The sequence below is a fragment of the Puntigrus tetrazona genome, chromosome 9, assembly GCF_018831695.1.
Source record: "Puntigrus tetrazona isolate hp1 chromosome 9, ASM1883169v1, whole genome shotgun sequence".
Classification (NCBI taxonomy): Eukaryota; Metazoa; Chordata; class Actinopteri; order Cypriniformes; family Cyprinidae; genus Puntigrus; species Puntigrus tetrazona.
The window spans coordinates 8,316,400-8,336,427 of NC_056707.1; the positions used below are offsets into that span (position 1 = coordinate 8,316,400).

The window sequence follows — 20,028 nt, forward strand, 5'->3', positions numbered from 1 at the left end:
TCTCTCTCTCTCTCTCTCTCTCCGCCAAACCAATTCAATTATAAGTTGTCTCGCTTTCTTTCTCCCCTCTCACCCGTACACATTTTCCATGGTAACAAAAGTTTACGCCAAAACACCTCACTCGCTACACTTATACTTATAGCCCACTACAACTAAAGTGATTTGTACACTAACAAAAAGTATTTGTACACGATTTACTTTAAACTGATTTCAAGTTGTTTCTTTTTTTTCCCCTTTAAGTTTCCAAAAACATACAGCAGGATCTCAGGAATTCAGAAAATGAATTAATTCATTTAATAGCCTATGTAAACAGTCCCAGTTTTTGTTAACAAAAAAATTAAAAACATAAAAACAAGAAACGTTATCATTTCTGTGAAATATCAAAGGAGACGTCCTGTTTCGCACCGTTTGAAAGAAATATCTAAAGAAATATCAACTATCTATATTAACTAGACTGTTTTTATTAATAATACATATTTTGAATGTTATAAGTTATGCAACGCCTACAATACAAGAGTTATTACGCACAGTTATGTGAACAGGTAACAGAAAGGTAGGGGTTCGATTCATTTATTTTTTTAATTAAAAAAAAAAAAAAATGAATAAGACATACATAGTATATACACATTTTATTTACTTGGAAAATTAAATAAGACCCAGTCGAGCCATCAGTTTCACCCAGACGATGCTTTCCATTTCAGTCAGATAACGTTTTATAAGCAAAGGTTACTAGTCGTGTCTTTCCTTGGTATTGTGAAGATGAAGGGAGCGCTTTGATTGCGGTAAAATGTCAAAGTTGAGCAAGAATCGACTACGAGGATGTGGATGTTTGTCTGTGTGGGTGACCCGAAGCCACGAAATGTTTCCGTGCAAACAGCGCCCCCTGGCGACCCACACTGTAACGGCTCACATGGGGTAAAGCGACAAGGCCTCAGAAGAGCTCGAGAGCCTTTACATTACATAACCCCGTCATTAAATTCAAGTGCTCTTCATTTTAAGATGATGACTTACAAAAGAAGCCGTCACTCACACCGCACGGATCTGATGGTGTGCATGCTGCAACAGATATTGTAAAGGTACTTATATTTATGCATTTGCTTTTTAATCAAAGCAAATTATGCTGCATTGAGTGTATATTGTTATTAGTTCAGGCATGTCCTGGGAATCAGACGCAGCACCCTGGGCTTCCTCGGTGTCAAACAATGCAACTCTGAATCAAGTTTATTTTAAAAAATGAAGATAAAAATAACCCATCGTGTAACAACTGCTTATATTGCACACATAACACTGACAGAAAAGGTTTAAAAATATTGTAAACACGACTGCAAAGCTTTCAGCTGTAAAACGATCCGATAGAGATAAACCTGACCTTTGACATTTAAAACAGTTGCCTTAAGATGATATTTTGTAGCTGATTAGCATTTTAAGAATGCTTTACAACTCATTAAAATATATTTTTTTAATGCAATGCAACAGTAAAAAAATTCAGACCCTGAGTATGAAATATATCATAGGCTCACAGCCAGAATTACTTAATATTAAGTGCAAAAATGAACTATATAATAGTCACGAGACGTAAAGGAGTGTTGTGTATATCTTTAGCTTTGGCTGAGAGAAGATTGGAGCTCTTCTTCTCTGATGCTCCTGTCCAGTCTCTGTGTCTCTGACTCCAGCACTGAGGAGACGGGCGCTGAGAGACTGCAGCTAGAGACTCGTTCAGATCCTGTCTCAGGGACAGCAGACTCTGGCTGTTCTTCAGTGAACGATCAATGAATTTTGCCCTGTGCTGATGGTCCTGGGCCAGCATGAGACGGAGATGATGAACCTAAAAATAATTGGGTATACGTTTTGAGGCTATTTTATACGGCAAAATACTAATTAATTGTTGCGTTCAGCGTTTAGAACGAACCTGTTCTTCCAGATCATTGGCTCGGACTCTGAGAAGCTCAAGCTCTTCCTTTTCGGTACCATCTGACAGGGACTACGCAGAACAATGTTTAACTATTTTGGGCTTTTTCAGTAGCAACTAACACTTTATTGAAATAAAACCCAAAAAAACGGTATTAGCATGTTACTAACAGCATTGTTATCGTTAACTAAAACTGTTAAATTGTTTTCGGTAAATGAAATAAACCTAAAATAAAATTATATATATTAAATAGCAAAAAACTTAAAGTGATAAAAGTTGCTCTGGCAGCAAGTAAAGTAAAGCTGCATAGAACTATTAACATAGAAAAACAAATAATACTAATAAAAAACCAGTGACGTAAAAATGACAAATCTAATTAAAAACTAAACTGAAAATATAAATGTATGAAAATTGATAAAAAGTATGAATATTAAAAGCTAATCAAAATAACAAGAAATATTATAATACTAAAACAACACTGGTTGTTGAAGCTGACAAAATGATATTGTAATAAAAACAAAAAAAACATTCTGCTAACAAATATCGGGTACTTCTGTGACAATCCATCACAGAAAGACAACCAGAACAAAACACAAATGTACTGCAAATGTATTCTCTCCATCATACCAGCACTCCAGCGTCTGCCTGTGACAGCTGATGCCTCAGTTTCCCCCTCTCCAGCTCAACCTGGTGATGGACAAATATATACAGTGATCATGCGTATGAATCATTCTGACATCCTAATATATGGTCCTTCTGTGAGTCGGGCACATACCCGTGTCAGCGTCTCTCTCAGGTTCTGTCGCTCAGTCCGAAGTCTCTCAATCTTTCTCTCCAGGTGACTGGTCTTCTTCTGCAGAAGGTTCTGTTCCACCTCTAGTTGTGCCACGGCCCGCTGCATCGCGGAGAGACGGCCCTGCACTGCGGAGTCTGACTCCACTTCATTCACGGACTGGGCCTTCGGTTCAGTCTCCTATTAATATCGCCCAAAGCAAATCATCATAAGCTGGAAATTCACTGCGTGTAGCGTGTTTAAAACGCATGCGTCGCGAAAAACTGATTGCCCTCACTTTTTTTGTTTTACTAAAATGGCTAAAAACAAAGCTCCCTTCTCAGTCCACTCACTCCATTTATGGAAACCAAGCCTGAAACTGTTTCAGTTTAGAACTGCACCACCGCTGATTTCCCAACCATGTTTACATTTTATCAGCAGCTTTTTCAAAAGTCAGTCACGTGGCAAGTTTCACATTCGAAAAGGGCAGACCGTCGTGTATATAAAAAAGTCTTAAAGACATAGTAGCTAAAAAGAACAAAAATAATAGCATCGAACAAGAATGACAACTGCTTTTGTTAAATAATACTAAAACAACCTTTGGTTGTTAAAGCTAACAAAATTATGTTGTAATAAAAATAAAAATATATTATACTAAAAATATCGGGTACTTCTGTGACAATCAATTACAGCTCAAGAGAAGAAAATAAACTACAAAACGTACATTACTGTTTACAAAGTAAATGTTTTTTTAAGAAGTCTCTAATGCTCAGTTAGACTCAAAAATCAAAAACTATAAAATATATACATTTAAAAATTATTTTTCTGTTTATATTTTATGTAATTTACTCACGTGATGGCAAAGCTGAATTTTCAGCATCATTACTCCAGTTTTTAGTGACATGATCATTCTTTGCTGCTCAAAAAACATTTCTTTTCATTATTTATATCGAAAACATTTGTTCACAATGCCTGCTCAACTGAGATTTTTATTAACCAACTAAATACCACTCCCTTCCTCTGAAACCCACAATTTCGGTCACAGAATACACATTATGGTTGATTGAAAAAAAGTAGGCTACATTTTTGCAATGTAAGTGAAATCTTTGAATAAAATACCAAGGCCACGTCAGCACAAACACACAAATATATGCTTTTATTTGTGAACATATGGACACATTTTATACTAGGTGCTTTATATTTATAGATGTCTCTGCCTCACTGACCTGTGATGTATCAGCTCCTGCACACTTTCTCTTCTGCTCCTGCTGTTCCAGCCTCTCCTTGTAGTAAATCAGCATGGATTCAGTTTTCTCCAGAGCCGTCCTGACACGATCCCTGTCTTTACTCAGCTCCTCAACCCGCTCTTTCAGAGCATATACTTCAACGTCCTTCTCTCTGAGGAGTCTGTCCCTCTCCTCCTTTTCTAAAACGCCAGTGGTCATTTGTTCCTTTAGCCTTCCCCAGTCCTCATTCACTGGTGGTCCAGTTTTCATGTTCTCATTTATTGTGGAGTACAGCCTGTCAGTCTCAGTCTGTAGGTTCTGGATCTTGGTCCTCAACCTCTCGATTTCCTCTTCCTTTTTTGTAAGGTCTTTTTTAAGTGTGTCTGTCTCTAACAATTTGTCATGAGACCGATATTCAGCATTTATTTCTAGGAAATCTAATATAGTACCGTGGCCACTATCCATCTTTGCTCCATTGTTTTTCTTTTCAGATTCCCTGAGATTACATAAATCCTCTTCCATTTTGGTCTCAAGCTCTTGTTTCTCTTTCTCTAAGGTTTCCATTTTTTCTCTCAATAGCTTGGCATTTCTTTTCTCATCTTCAAATAGATCCTGCAACCTAAGTTTTGCTGATTGTTCTTTATACACCATTTCTTGAATACTCTCCAGCTCAGTTTCTTTGTCTTTGAGTCTCTCTGACAGTAATTGTAGTTGTCTTATGTTTTGATTTTCCGCTTGCTGAAATGTCTCACTTTTCATTTTCTCATTTTCATATTTCTCTTTCATCAATTCTATCTCATTTTCCTTTTCACTCATTGTTTTTCTAATGAGCTCCAATCTCTCTAACAAACCTTGTTTCTCTTTATTTTCCCATTTGAGTTCCTTCCAGTCTTGACTCTCTCTTCTTCTGTCCTCTCTCAGTCTGTCCACTTCCTGTCTCAGCTCTCTGAATTTGTTGCTCAGTTCCTCTGCTTCTCTGGACCTTTCTGCTGCCAAAGAGCTGAGTTCAGTCCTCTGATCTTCCAGGATGTCCATTCTAGCCCTCGCTCTGATCAGCTCAGTCTCTCTCTGCTCTGCTACGCTCTTTGTGGCTGCCAATTCTTCTTCTAACTTCTCCTGTCTTAGCTGTATTTGTTCCTTCTCTTGCAAACCTTCTTCGTTTTTCTTCCTAAGTTGTTCCTCTTGGAGTTGAAGAGTAGTTTTAAGCTCCTGTTTTTGCTTCTCTAACATCTGGACTTTGAGTAGAAGATCTTTGGCTTCAATCTGTGCTGCCCGAACACCTTCCTCTCTGCTTCGGACCAACTCATCCTTCTTTTCCTGCATCATGGATCGCAGTCTCTCTCCCTCACGATGACTCTCTTCTAGCAGTTCCTTCAGAGTCGCCATCTCCTGAAGGCCTGCAATCAGGCCCTCTCGCATCTTCTGGTTCTGCTCTTCATGTTCCTGGATTTTTGACTTGGTTTCTTCTTTGGTTCTTAAAAGATTAACCAGCTGTTCTTGTAAGGTATCCACCTGGGAAGCAAGAGCGCCTTTCCTTTCTTTTGCATCATTCAGCAAAAAGCTTATCCTGTCCTTGTCTCGCCTTTCTCGAAGCATTTCATCTCTCAAAGCCTCAATCTCTCGCTCCTTCCTGCGAAGCTCTGCTGAGAGATGGTCTCTCTCCTCCTCCAGCTCTCGTACTTGAGCCCCAAGCTTCTCCATGCGTCCCGTCTTCTCCTCCATCAGGATATACTGACTATTCTGCAGATCCTCAAGCCTGGCTCTCAGCCTTTCCCCGACTGTCTTTTCATCTCCCAGTTGGGTCTCCAGTCGCCTCTTCTCATCTTCAATCAGGCTCAAAGACCTATTCAATCTTTGTTTCTCCTCTTCACTGTCCTCTACCCTGGATTCAAGCACTTGTGCTTCACTTCGGCTCTCCTGCAGTAGTTGAGACAACTTTCCCAACTCTCCTAACTGTTCATCCAGTTTTCCTTTCAGCATCTTCACCTCTTTGCCCTGTTCATCTATAAGTTTCTTCAGATCTTCAAGAGTCTCCTTCTCTTGATCTCGCTCACGCCTGACTAATAGTATCTGTTGATTACAGTCTGTAAGTCTCTCCTCTTTCTCCTGATGTTGCTGCTTCTCCTTCTCCAGTGCCCTTTCTGTCTCCCATAGACTGCTTGAAACTTCAAGAATCCTCTGCTCGGCTTTATTCAGCTTTTCTCTCAGCTTTTTCATTGCTTCTTCCTCAAGGAGGACTCTGTCTCTTTCCTCTTTTTCCTTTTGTTGTAAACTCTTCTTCAGTGCTTGAGCCTTCTCCTCAGTGTTTTGTAGGAGGCCAGTTTGCCGTTCAAGGTCTTCTTGTTGCTCCAATCTTATCTTCCTGCCCTCCTCATTGTCCTGGTGCAGTTCATCGATCTTCAGTCTCAACTGCCTCAGCTCTGTCTCCTTCTGAAGGAGCTCTCTTCTCAGTATCTGCTCCTTATCTCTTTCCTCAATTTCCTGTCTTTTCCTTCTCTCTTCTTCTCTTTCTTCCGAGTGCATCCGATCTCGTTCCATTTCAGTTAATTTGGTTTTGCACCTGTTCACCTCTTCGTGTTCTGCTTTGAGCTTCTGTTCGAACATCTCCCGTTCTTGTGTAAGTTTTGCTTTTAATTCTTTTATCTCATTATCTCCCTCATCCACGCTTTCGAGGATCTCCTCTTTTTCTCGAATGACTGCCTCCATTTTGGTATTGAGATCTTCTAATTCTCTCTTTAGTTGTTTCTCCTGTTCTTTAAGCTCCAGTTGCTTCCTGTCCACCTCTTTTTGTTTCTCCACCTCCTTCTCTTTCATATACGAGTTGTTCTCCTTTAGAAGTTCAAGTTGTTCATCCTTCTGCTCAACATCAGCTTCTAGTTTCTCTATGATTACCTCTAATGACTGAATTCTACCTTTGAAATCACCAATTTTCTCTTCTTTCTTTTGTACCTCCTCCTCTCTTTCTCTAAGAAGCTCTCTTATTTCTGTCCTCTCTCTTTCAGCAACCATGTTTACGCTCTCCTTCACTTTTTCTATGTTATCAGCTCGTCTTTTCCACCACTCAACATTGTCTTTCACCTCTTTCAGTCGCAGTTCAAGAGTTCTCTTTTCTGTGGACAGTGTAGCTTGTAATTGTTCAACATCTTTCTCTCTTTCTTCCACGAGTAATGAGATATGTTCCTTCTCTCTCATCAGTTCATCAATTCTGCTTTTGAGCTCGATCAAGTCTGTGTCTTTCTGTTCTAACTGTCTTCTCCACCGTATATCTTTCTCCTTCTCTTGCTCATCTCTCTTCTTTTGTTTGGTTTCATTTTCTCTGATTTTCTCAATTTCTCTTTCTTTCAGTTGAGTGTTGTCTCTCTCAAGGACTTCTAATCTACTCTCCAAGGTCTCCTTCTCTTGTAACTCTATTTCCAGACTCTCAATTGTTCTCTCATGCGAATGGACTTTTGATTTTAACTCTTCAATATCCTCGCCTCTCTTTCTTATTTTATCCTCCTGCTTTTTGAGCAGATCAGACATCTTAGCCTTCTCTCTCTGTGTGATCTTGAGGTTCTGACTTTCTCTTTCCACACTTTCTATAAACCTCTGATTAAATTCCTCTTTCTCTCTTTGAACCTCGTTTTCTCTCTCCTTCCATCTTTCAATCTCATCACAAGCTTCTCTCAGTCTTAGTTCGGCTGTTTTTTGCTCTGCTGCCGATTTTGTTTGTAGTTTCTTAAGTTCTGTGTTTCTTATATCTAAAATGTCTAAAAGCTCTTCTTTTTCTTTTAACAAACCATCGAGCTTGTTTCTTAGTATCTCCACTTCTCCATCTTTCTGGCCAAGTTCTGCATTCAGAGCTTCTCTCTCTTTTTGCCATCTTTCTCTCTCAGTTTTGTTCTCTTCTAACTGTATTTTGTTTTTCTGTGATTCTTGTTCAACATCCCCCTGAATCCTCTTGCATTCTGACTGCCAGTTTTCTATCTCTCTTTCACTCTTCCGTTTTTCCTCCGCTGATTCTTTTCTTTCCTGTTCTCTTTGTGCTGTCTCTCTCTCCAAGTCTGTCTGTAGACACTGAATCTCTCCTACGCAATTTAGAGAGGAAAAATGTTAAATTTTTATTACACACACACAAATACACCAACATATTAAACCAGTAAGTTTTAGAACCCTGACCTTGTAAGACATCTTTGCTCTGTGTGAGTGTTTCCACCTGTGTTTGCAGCTGACTGCACTGCATCTCCAAACCTGAGGCCTGTTCCTGAACCTGAGCAATCTGCTTTTGGAGGCATGCCACCACACCTCTGAAGAGAGAGCATCAGGTTGAAAACTAATAGGGGATTGGCTCAAAAATGGTTCAGACAGTAGATTCTGATCTAGTTATACTGATCTAACATAAAATAGTTGATGCTGGTTTTAAGGGTAACAACCTAGCAACCTGACTGAGCGAATGATGCTTTGATGACAAAAATAGAATTAAATAGTTTTATGGGAAAAACAGGCTCAGTTTCATTATACCTGAGTTCCTCTTTGACCTGTGTGAGTTCCTCCTTTTCTCTTTCCAGTAAACATACTGTGTCCTCTAGTCTCTGGTTCTCCCTAATTAGGTCATCTCGCTCTCGTTCAGCTCGTCTCTGCTGCTCGGTTGCTTTGAGCAGTTCTGCCTGGACACTCTGCAACTCCTTCATAATTGTGCTGCACTGCTCAGTTAACTGAAACACAAACACATCACTGTCCATGAGTACACCCAAAACAAAATAATTATTTTTAAAAAAAGGAGAATTGTGGTATGGAATAATATACAATAAATCCCATCCTTATCCCCTAGGGTGATGAGGACTAAATCAATAGTCTTGTTTATATTTAGTAATGTTTATTTATATGCTTTGTGTGGGTTGGTCTGCTTTGTGTTATAGATCCTACTGCACGAACAGCTTGTCATTCTGCATCACGGAAGATGGCGCTCTGGTACATGCTGACAATCACCTTTCACCGAATCCGTTTAAACTATATTTCCTCTGTCAGCTTTTTGTTGCTTGACTGTTGTTGACTGTGGCGCACACTCCTTGCTAATGCAAATCAGCATTTTTGTAATCACAAGCTGTTACAAGACTTTATTAAATGTGTGTACCAGACCAATACATTCAGATATTATTGTGGATGCAAGTGTACAGTTGTTTTTATATTGTATATGTTTCACCTATTTTACCTAACATTATACAGCTCAACAAACAAATAAATAAATATACAATTATTTAACAATTCTGTATTAATTTCACAATAAGTGACATAATTTTTGTATTGTTCTACTTAAAAATTTATTCCTTTATGATAATATTATTGCACATTTTTGTGAATATTTAGTAAATATTAAGTAAAATAACATATCTTTTTATTAATTCACATGCATACAAATACAAAGATTATTTGGAAACTTGTCAACTTGCACCTAGTTAGAACACAATGTTTACTTTTCAAAATTGTACTTTTTTGTGTACTAAATCTAATTTGCAAGCAGTCAGCATTGTCTGAGTTTCTCACCTCTCCGATCCTTTGTTCATTATTCTTCTTCTCTTCTGTGAGAGCAGTCACCTCCCTCTTTCTGTCCTCTCTCTCAATCTCCAGTTCATTCTCCAGCTCTCTCTCTCGGTCTCTGAGCTGCTGCAGAGTTTTCAGATCCGTCTCTCTTCGTTGCCTGGAACGCAGTGGGATCATCAACACAATTGTAGTAAAGAATCACTGGCTGGGAAAACACAGGGCCAGCATACTACAGCCAAATACAACAGCTGTTGAGATAAACTCAGACATTTATAGTGTCATCTAAAGCCCCATGTATTCATTAGTATTCCTACCAAACTCATACCAGCTCATTAGGGACCTGATTAGCTGCAATTTAGAGTCACAGGCACACTTTATCTACAGATTTTAAACTGCCTATTACACAAGCATATTTCACTCTGGTTTGCGCAGAACAAGAAGGTAAAGGTAAGGTGTAGGCAACATAAACAATATTTATATGAGGATATTCTTAGTTTAGCAGTGTTATAATATATGGAATAGAAGCTTCCAAGCTAACATACTCCGCACTTTATCATCTACAGCCTTTTCGTCATGTGACTTTTAAATACGTCCCTCTGTTTCACAATGTTTCACCTTAATTCGTTGGCCTCTAGAGACGTGGTCTTCACTTCTCTGCGCAGGCCTGCCATCTCTGCACCACATGCCTGGATCTGGGCCTGGGCTTCTGCCACCTCCGTCTCCAGCTGAGGGGTCAGGAAAGCAAAAAAATCACACCTCCCATCCCTCCATCCCAAACCTGGCCCTACCAGCAACTCAATCTGGCGCTGGATCAAGTAATTAAAGGCAAGAGGCCTGTGACAGCTTGCAGGGATTTGGTCACGTCCCTAGGCAGTGTAAGTGATCTATGCTAAAGATGGGCTAAACCTGCATGCCAGACCTGCAGAGCACGAACACCGAGTTCTCTCTTGTCCTTGGCCAGAGCTTCATTTAAAGTAGCCATTTTCTCCAGGGCATCTCGACCTTCTGCCAGCTCCCTCTTGAGCTGGGTTTGACTGGCGGACAGGGCCAGTAATGACTCCCGTGCCTGCAAGGGAGGAGAGAGGGAAAAATGGAGGACAACATAAAGGAATGATTGAGAGATTTGGATGGGTGACAAAATACCGGACTGGAAACAACACAATTCAGACAAAACTCCATTGGTTCATTTTAACAGGCAGAATTGCCTGATGTTCCAGGGACATTGTGCAAGTGTTTTGGTCAACCTAACACAGCTGCTTTGTTCATTTATATAGTATACACTATGCTGATGTTCAAACAAAGCAAGATAACGAAGACGAAAGGCGATTTAGTGAAAGGTGATTTTCTCAAATCAGCAGACTGTCCAAACTGCAAGTGATCAAACCAGATTTCTGAATCCAGACATTACCAACATATCTGCATGGATTGCTTTGGCAACTGTGTAGGCATACAAACAAATATGATGAGTCTTTTAAAACAGATGCAGAAAGAAATAATCATCTGACTCTTCAAATAAGTGCACTGCCAAGTGCAGAACTGGTATATATTGTGACGTTCCTTGCTGTAGTTACAGATGGCTTCAGCCTTTGTTCAAATACTGTATGAATACTTACAGCGTTTCTGTCACTGGATTTAACATTATCATTGTGTCCTGAGATGCATCTGTAAATTCGATTTCAAACCACCTATAAATGTGGGCTCTAAAACTGGACAATAGTAGACTGGACAGGTTGTCTAGAATTTTGCTAGCATTTTCAGATGGTAAGGTCAGAACTTGGAAAAAAACTGGATCTATCCTGCCTTTTATCAACGTTTCAGGCCGCTGGTGGTGTAATGGCCCCTTAGCACCAACTGAGCATCATTTACACGCCACAGCCTTGCTGATCACATCCAACCATTTATCACCACAGTGTACCCATCTTGTGATAGCTACTTCCAGTATGATAATGTCCCATGTTACAGAGCTAAAATAAATCTCAAATTGGCTTATTGAACTTGACAGTCCACTACATTCAAATGGCCTCCAACGTCAGCACATCTCAATCCGATGTGGTGATTCATATCACTCATGTGCCGCTGACTGTGTGATGGTATCAGGTCAGTATGGAGCAAATGAGGAATGTTTTCAACATCTTGCCATGAAGAATTAAGGTAGCTGGAGTCAAAAAGAATCCAACCCGGTTCTAACAAGGTGTACTTAAAGTGGCCAATGACTGTATATCATCAAGTGTTTCTGTAAGATTTTGTTAATATTTTATTTATTTTTTTTAGAAATTAATACTTTTATTTAACAATGACACATTAAATCATTAAGTCAAAACATTTATAACATACAAAATAAATTCTGTTGTTTCATCAAAGAATCATAAAAAAATATCACAGTCTCTGCTAAAATATTAGGCTGCACAACTGTTTTCAGCATTGATAAAAATACATTTTAGAGCAAATCAGCACGAAATATTGTAATATTGTATATTTCACAATATGACCAAGCCCAAACCTCAGAACAGTAGTGTATATAGCTGCTGAAATTCTAAGAAGATTTGTGGCGCTTACGCCTCTCTCCACTCCATCAGCTTACCTTGAATAAAGAATCTTTAGTGTCTGCAGCCTCTTCCTCAGCTCGTGCTCTGTCCAGCCTCTCTCTCTCTAGCGCCCCCTGCAGGCTGTGCATCTCCAGGCGGGTTCGAGTCTCTCTCTCGCACAGCTGAGTGGTCTCTAGCATCTCTACCTCCATGCTGATTTACAAATAAAGCTCATCAGAGTTACTTACCAGTAGAATTTAACATGATGAGCATGTCTGAACGGGGCTCTAATGACACGCACATCCTAAATGAATTCTGCATAATGCGAAGCGGTGATTGATGGACAGGCATACCGTTTCTGTCTCTCTCTTTCCAGCTGGATGATCTCTTCCTTCTCCTTCTCTCTCTGCCGTCTCAAGTGTTCATTCTCCTGTCTCAGGTCCTCAGCGAGTCTCTCAGCCCCTTCTATCTGACTGCGCAAACTAGTCACCATCTCCCGCTCACTATCACACACACAATGTCCGTTTTACAATTATGGCCAATAGCAATTAGCAATTATTATTTGTAATGGCCACTATCTTGTTAACAAACACATTAACAATTAAAAGTCTGGGGATAAGTAAGCATTTTTATTTAATATTTAATGTAATGCAATAATATAATGTACAATATGAAAAATATTTAAAATTTTACAGTCATCGTTTTTTTTTTTTAATTATAGACATTTTAAAAGGCATTTATAAGATTATTTTAAGTGAGAGTTAGATTAAAATGTAAATGTAAAAATAAAGTAAGGAGATTAAACATACAATAGAGATCGCTAGAATAGAAGATGCTATTTTACAAAAAACTTTTAATACAGTTAATCACTTAGATTAACTGCTTAAGGTAGCCTTCAGGAATATTAATAAACAGGTGTATTTGTATTTATTTTGTATGACAAGATAATCAAGCATTCTTCACCTGTTCAGTAGTTCTTGTGTGTGTTTTATCTGCAGTGCTCCCTGATCCGTGTGTTCCTGAAACGCCGCTCTCTCACTCTCCAACTGCATGACTCTCTGCTCCAGTGATTCTTTCTCCGTTCCAATTCTACGCAGGCTCATCTGAGCATCCTGACAAAAAGCATTTGGCTTACTAAGAGGCTACATCAGCCAAAAAGGAAAGTGATTTTAAAGAACAAGTTATTTCATTTAGATAAAACAAGCCTATTCTGACTTCACACTGACCAACCTGTACTTCCTGCTGTCTCAACTGCAGGGCTGTCTCAGCTTGAGCGATGACAAAGAGGACAGAGGACAGTTCACTGGACACATCATCTGAAGACAGAGAGCTTGACTGTCCGCTCATCTGCTGAGAGCTGAGAACCCTTGACTGGACAAAAAGAACACATTAATCCATGCATGCTTCACTAAAATAGGGACAATTTATTTCCTCTTCTCAATCGGACTCACCAGTGTCGTGACGGCATGTCTGACAGACTCAAAGTCTCTCTCCATTTCTATCTGCCTCTCCCACTTCCTTTCTTGATCTTTTTCTCTCTCCATCTCCTGCCTGTGTCTCTCTCCATCTCCGTCTCTTGCTTCTCCCGTTCAGATTCGAGAGCTTGTATCGTCATATTCAGCTCGGTTATCCTAAAAAACAAAAATCCAAGCATAACCTTAATATACTGAAAAACTGTAATTAAAACAACATGTGAATATTTTTTGAATGATGTGTAAATGCGTAAACGAAACAATTGACCAAAATTCTGAGTCACTTTATGACCAGCATAATCCTTGCAAATATGTTGCGAACACTTCAAATAATGCAGTGTTGCATGTGTCCTGTAATCACCTGTTCCTGAGTTCCAGGGTCTCTGACTCTGTGTCAGCTTTTAATTCAGTCAGCTTCCTCTTGCCAATTAGTTCTTGACTGAGATCATCAAGAGACAGCGGCCCCTGGGAGGAGGAGAGCGGCTGAGCTGCGGTGGAGTGGCCTGCAGAGGGAGCCGATCGAGGAGAAGCCCATACAGAGAGGAGAGATGAGGAGAGGCGAGAGAACTCAGCTCTCAGCTCCCATAGGTCTCTGTAGCACAAAAACATAACACGTGCACACTTACCAGAAGGTATAGAGAACATATTCACTACTGTTGGGGTCAGTTTTATTTTATTTTTTTTAGAAAAAATGTAACACTTTAGCATAAGGACTCTTTATTAGTACATAAATAATCCTACCCAGTACCTAAATTTATCAACTACCTTAAAAACTATAAATAAGCAGCAAATTAGGAGTTTATTTAGGCAATCATAATTAATGTTTTGTTAATAGCGACAATCAGACCTTAAAAAGGAAAAAGGATAAATGGGTTTTTCGTTGGGTCCTCACTTGTCAGTAGCTGTCTTCAGAGAGTGACACTGGCGTTTGAGAGTGACTACACGGCCCCATAGAGTCATCAACCTGGTCTGCTCCTTCCCCATATAGCCTGTTAAAGCCTGCATTTAGCAAAAAAAACAACAGATTTAACAAAACTGAATTAAAAAATAACTTGAAAGATTACACTGCATTAAATAAATGAAATGCCGTTATTGTGTGCTGTTATTACACAGCAGTAAATAGAAACTTGATAGTAGGACGCAGTTATTGCATGTTGTCTAAAATACATGCACACAGTTTAGTTTAATGGTAAAAATCACCATGCACCTCTTTAACGGTGCAGTTAAACTAAATGTACAAAGCTAAAATAACCTAACCTAACCTAACAATAACAACGAAATAAGTGTGCATGTACTTTACCTGCATCTGGCTGTCAACCATGATTTATCTATCAATCGGATGCATTTAAAATCACTTTTTTCTTTGTGCATGCTTTATATGTGTGAGCACATGTGTATGCCCAAACGATATATTAACATCCAAAACGAGACAATGTGAAAATCATGGAGCGTTGAACACTCTCACACAGTCCATTTAAAAGGTGCCCAACCCTTCCAATGCCCCACATTATTTTTTTACTGGCACCCTTCTGTTCATGCTGTTTTAGCCCCTTTCTTTTGTTTAAAACCTTCACTTATACATGAATATACTTTTCAAAAGGCAGTTGCTCTTGGCAACATGGATAAGTATTATGTTTGCTTAATAGCGTCAATTTTGTAATATGCTTTGCTCCAAAATCACTATATAACACCAGTCATGTTAGCTTTAGCGTTTCTATGTTTCTTCTTATCACAGTGAGACAAAATAATTTTAAAAAATAATAAAATTCTATACTGTGATACAAGCTGTCAATTAGTGTCGTATTGCAATTGTGTGTTTATTGTCTTCCACGTTTCATCAGTCAAAGCATCTGTATCTGCATGCTAGTTATATCTGATACCATGCAGTGGAACAGTCGATATACACCTAGGATGGCTTGGGGGTAAAATATGCCGTAATTTTCATTTTTGGGTGAACTGTCGCTTTAAAAATAGTTGGAATCTTTAAGGTTATTTTAAAAGAGCTAACGAGAATTTAGTTAAAGAAGTAATGAATAAAAAGCTAGATCTCCATCCCTTATGAAAACAAGCACCATTTATATATTATTTTTTTACTCGCATCCACTAATGGAAGAAACACACACTCAACTTTGTGTGCCACTGCGCAGTTGCTTGGTGACAATATATTACAGCACGTTCCCTAATGCACTGATAAAATCCTCCGAAAAACTGAGCCATTGCTAAGCAACTACCAAAAGTTCATGAACCTGTTGTAAGACCGTGCTGCATATTTCAGGGACGATGCATTTAACGCTGAACATTGAAATTACGGCTATTACGAGATGACAGACATTTGGCTGCATTTACATCTTCGGGGGTTTCTATGGCAACATATGCCAGTAATGGATTTTGCTATGGCAACATAAAACATCTTTTTAATAAATGACGTCACAAAAGGCGGCGCTTCCATATAAATGAGTTTGTGTTTTTGAACTTTTTCACTGTTGCTTCTTCTAACACAAAGTGTTTCAAGTACACGAAATTTTAATCAGTAGGTGTGTTGACCAATGCGTGGGAATAAAAACTTTCCTATTAAATATATGAGATAGGGAATATTTTCTTCCTCACTTCTTTTTCTCTTTGCCAATCGATCTCCTTCTGCACCACCTCCTCCACCGCTTTGGACCAATCGGCCGTTAGCTTTCGTAGGTCATCCCGCAGGGCCTCGTTAGCTTCCGTCGATTGGCTGAGCTGACTCCGCAGAAGAGTGCTGACCTCAGACAGCCCCGAACATCTGCTCCGGTAAACAAACGCAACTCAAGTCACGGGAGTTCATGCTCTGAAGACATAACAGTTGTTATTCGCACCGCTCATGCACCTCTGCTGTTCCTCCTCCAGCCTGATCAGGGTGCTCTCCAGTGTGTCGCTGCGTTCATCCCGCAGCATCCTCTGTGAAATGCACGTCGTTAATGTGGAGCAAACAGATCGCCAGGAAATCACAAACTCGTCTCACCTCTCTGATCCTCAGCTCTCGCTCCTCACTAATCGCCTGCTGCTCCAGAGTCTGACAGCGAGCCCTGTACTCCAGCACCTGACATGCATGAGCACATACCAGTGAGAGACTGAACCGAAAGGTGATCGGTCCTCTTAAAAGGCTAGGTTAATGAGGCGTTCACATAAACAGCGTTTTTATGGCTGACTGATTGTAGAGGCTGTCGTGGATGCCCTAACAGCCCATCATTAAAAATGTTCGATTTGACAAGAAATGTGTTTTCTCGATGTTAAACAACATTAGGAAAGCGTTGTATAGCAATGCATGATATCAAGAACGAGAAAGACAACTGATTATCAATTAAGCCATGGTATATCTTATAGAAAAGCACTTTTTTATACTAATACATTTTCCATAATGTGAACAAACTTCAATAAAAAATATTTAAAAATTAATTATAATAATTTTACAGAGATCATAGTCGGAAAGAGTATTTTTAGCGTGAGAAATTATATTACTGGATATGACATATTCACTATACAAATGTTAAATGGTTCCAGTAGCCTTATTCATTACTGGCTTTCTTTGATTTTTCAGGTTTTGGAAAGATTCAGGTTATGGGAGCCCTAATATTAATATCTCCTTTATCTTGCATGCCTTTACTTCTACTGGTAATTACCCAATCATATGTTGATATGTTCATTTGCAGGGACCTTCTCCATCATCATTATCAAATTAGTCAAATGGAGTTTTATTATGCAAGTCCAGACCTTGTTCTGAAGTTTATGAATGAGCAGAGCCTGTCTGGCTTCTCTCTCTCTGCCCTCTCTGAGCTTCCTCCGCCATTCTCGCTGCTCATCGTCCAGACGCACTGATAATGACAGAGAGGGGTCCAGCGTCTGAGACAGCTAAACAGCATGGGTGCAAACAGACAGACAGATCATAAGTTTGCTGTGCGTTCACTCTGTTATTGACGGACCAGACACCCTCCTCACCCTGTCTGTCAAAGCCTGAGCTCGAGACTCGAGCTCATCCCTCTCCGCTCTGCTCTCTGCCAACTCATCCTGCAGGTGTGATAACTCCGCCCTTAACTCCGCCCTCTCCTCCTGCCAGCCAATCAACACTTCTGATTCCATAGCCAGCCATTAACTGTGAAAAATAAAAACACCATTGGATAGAGGGGAATTATATATAATTTTTATTTTTTATAATTCATAGTAACAATTTTATGATAAGAGATTGACAAGACAAATATATTTCTGTATTTAGAATGATATCCACTGAAAAATCACTTGCAAAAAGAAAGTAAACATGGTATATCTTCATTTAACCAAAAAATAAAGAAGCATGATGGAAATTCGAATATCTACTATGAAGATTGCATATGACCTGTATCTCTTTCCAGCATTAAATGTCTGGTATTGCAGACTAAAATGACCAGTCATGGGACTACTTTACTTACTGTAAAATTACATGATTAACAGCACTGGCAGCTTCAGGTGCCTAAGGCTTTAGTTTTTTCATTTATGCGTAATCTTTAAAGCATGTAAGCACTTAAAAGCGTGTTTCAGATTTCCGCAGCATGTTTTTATAGCATACATGTAACGGAGAGTTCTTAGTCACTGTGTAGCAGAGCTTTATTTGATTTTAAAGCCTCTGCAAATGTAAAGCAGTAAAGTTAGCTTACTTTTGAAAACACGGATTACTTGACTGTGTCCATTCCCGTGTTGCGGCCTTTAAAAAAACGCGCAAAAGGTCGCGTGTGCGTGTTTTTAATGTTGTTGATGCTTGCCTTCCTGCAGCGTCCGGATTTGAAACCGTAAAGTCGAGTGTTTTGAATGAGCAGCCCCGCGCGCGTCGACCCGCGCGCACCGAACAGCGCCACCACGTGACGCGGAGGCGCGCGCTTACCAACCGTTTAGCCGCTAGCTCAAGCATCTGCTATTAAACTACAGGCTTGCTTTTTGATATGGATGACGATTAAATACAGTAATTCGGGATCATTCAATAACATTAAAGAAACTTAGTTCACATAATAATAACATTACAGCGTAGTTATATTATAGTTATACGATAATTATTTTCTTTTTATAGTTATTTGAATTATTTCATCAAGTTTTTTTGTTCAGTCAGTTATTTCTGTTGTTTGTTAGATAAACTATATAGCAGAGTACTGAATCATAAATGATCGGTGTGTCCTGACACTTGTTAGATCTATCTAATCTAGTGTAAGCTGATTAACACAGACACAGGACTTGAATTAAACCACATGCAAAGCACATTTGTCAGAGTTGTCAGGTCAATTTTATTCTCGTCTGTACAGGAGTGTTTTAAAGCGGTGTGAAAATTGACTGAAAACAGTAGTTTTAAAGTTGTGTCAATGTGATATTCTGTCAACTACAATATATATACAGAGTCTGACTGAGTGGTTTCTCTCTTTTTGGATGCCATGTTGATTCTCTGGTCCTGTTATCTTTTCCTCACATATTTGTCTCTGTACCTTTCCTTCAACTTCCTGCGTAGTTTACTCACCCTGGACAGTGAAAAGCAAAAGGTGACTGCAAGAATTCGCAGAAAGAGACGGCGGAGGGGAAGGTCAAGGCTGTCCAGTAGGATGTGTTTTCAACACAAGACTGCACACTAGATGCTGAGAGAGACCGGATGGATCTTGTATGAATATCACCTGACCACTGGCCTAAAGGTAGTTATGTGTGTTTGCATTTAAATTCTGTGTCCATGATAACACACAACTATGACTTGCGATAACAGCACGGCTTGTTGGTAAGTTTGTTGTGTTGTTATCAAGTTCAGCATATGATTAGAATAACAATAGCATGACACTCGTTTTGAATCGATCCGTTAGTCTATTCACAAATACATTAAAAAATGCAGTTCGTACGTACAATGACCTGGATATACTTATATTATGATGATCATGTTTTGAATTTCTGAATTAAAATTCAAAGTGATGTTTTATGGGGTTCCTTGCACACCCTCATACACTAAAAAAATAAATAAAAATACCAATGTGGTGCTTTCCAGTTTTGGGGAAATTTGCAAATGTGTAAAAATGATTTCAAAGTAACCCACGTTTTTCAATGTATATGGCAAGATTAGTTTCAGGTTGAAAGTGTTATTTGATATGACTCCCCAAAAACATGTAAATATATATGAATAAAGAACTATTTTAACGTAAAAATATACTTAAAATCATTTAGTTTCGAATTAATGTGTACTTTACGCTCATATGTATTGCAGGTGTTTATATCTTATGCATTTTTTTAAATGTTACAACATATGACATTTTAATGTCCATCACATATACATTTTCTCTGAAAATGGTAAACCAATTTCATATAAAACAACAAGAATACAAAGACAGCTATTTTGACCTACATTTTTCCTTTGCTTTATTTTGGATTCTGTTATATTTCATTTGCAAAAAAAAAAAAAAAAGAATGTATGGTATTGTCCTATAAAAAAATGTGCTGTATTTGACACTATCTGTTATGTACTGTAATATAAATAGTGTCAAAATACATCACATTACCAAACGTATCATAACATGAGAACACATGTCAGGTGTCTGTTGTCCAGTGAATGATGCTGGGTCCATTTCATGAGTTTGTTGCT

The 20,028-nt window shown here is 38.9% G+C and overlaps 1 protein-coding gene across 1 annotated transcript; it reads right to left on the minus strand.

Moving 5' to 3' along the window:
* Positions 1-563: 563 nt before the first annotated feature.
* On the minus strand, positions 564-18,214 carry si:dkey-230p4.1 (centrosome-associated protein CEP250). The gene is given in 25 exon segments (XM_043249291.1): positions 564-1,684; positions 1,687-1,825; positions 1,910-1,981; positions 2,537-2,596; positions 2,685-2,882; positions 3,908-7,974; positions 8,066-8,193; positions 8,408-8,601; positions 9,431-9,584; positions 10,043-10,152; positions 10,347-10,493; positions 12,009-12,165; positions 12,306-12,455; positions 12,916-13,064; positions 13,183-13,323; positions 13,404-13,513; positions 13,516-13,583; positions 13,786-14,016; positions 14,317-14,423; positions 16,032-16,197; positions 16,282-16,352; positions 16,417-16,494; positions 17,166-17,303; positions 17,391-17,544; positions 18,083-18,214. Coding segments are annotated over 24 exon segments (7,062 nt in total). The 5' UTR covers positions 17,532-17,544; positions 18,083-18,214; the 3' UTR covers positions 564-1,598.
* Between the last annotated feature and the right edge of the window lie 1,814 nt (positions 18,215-20,028).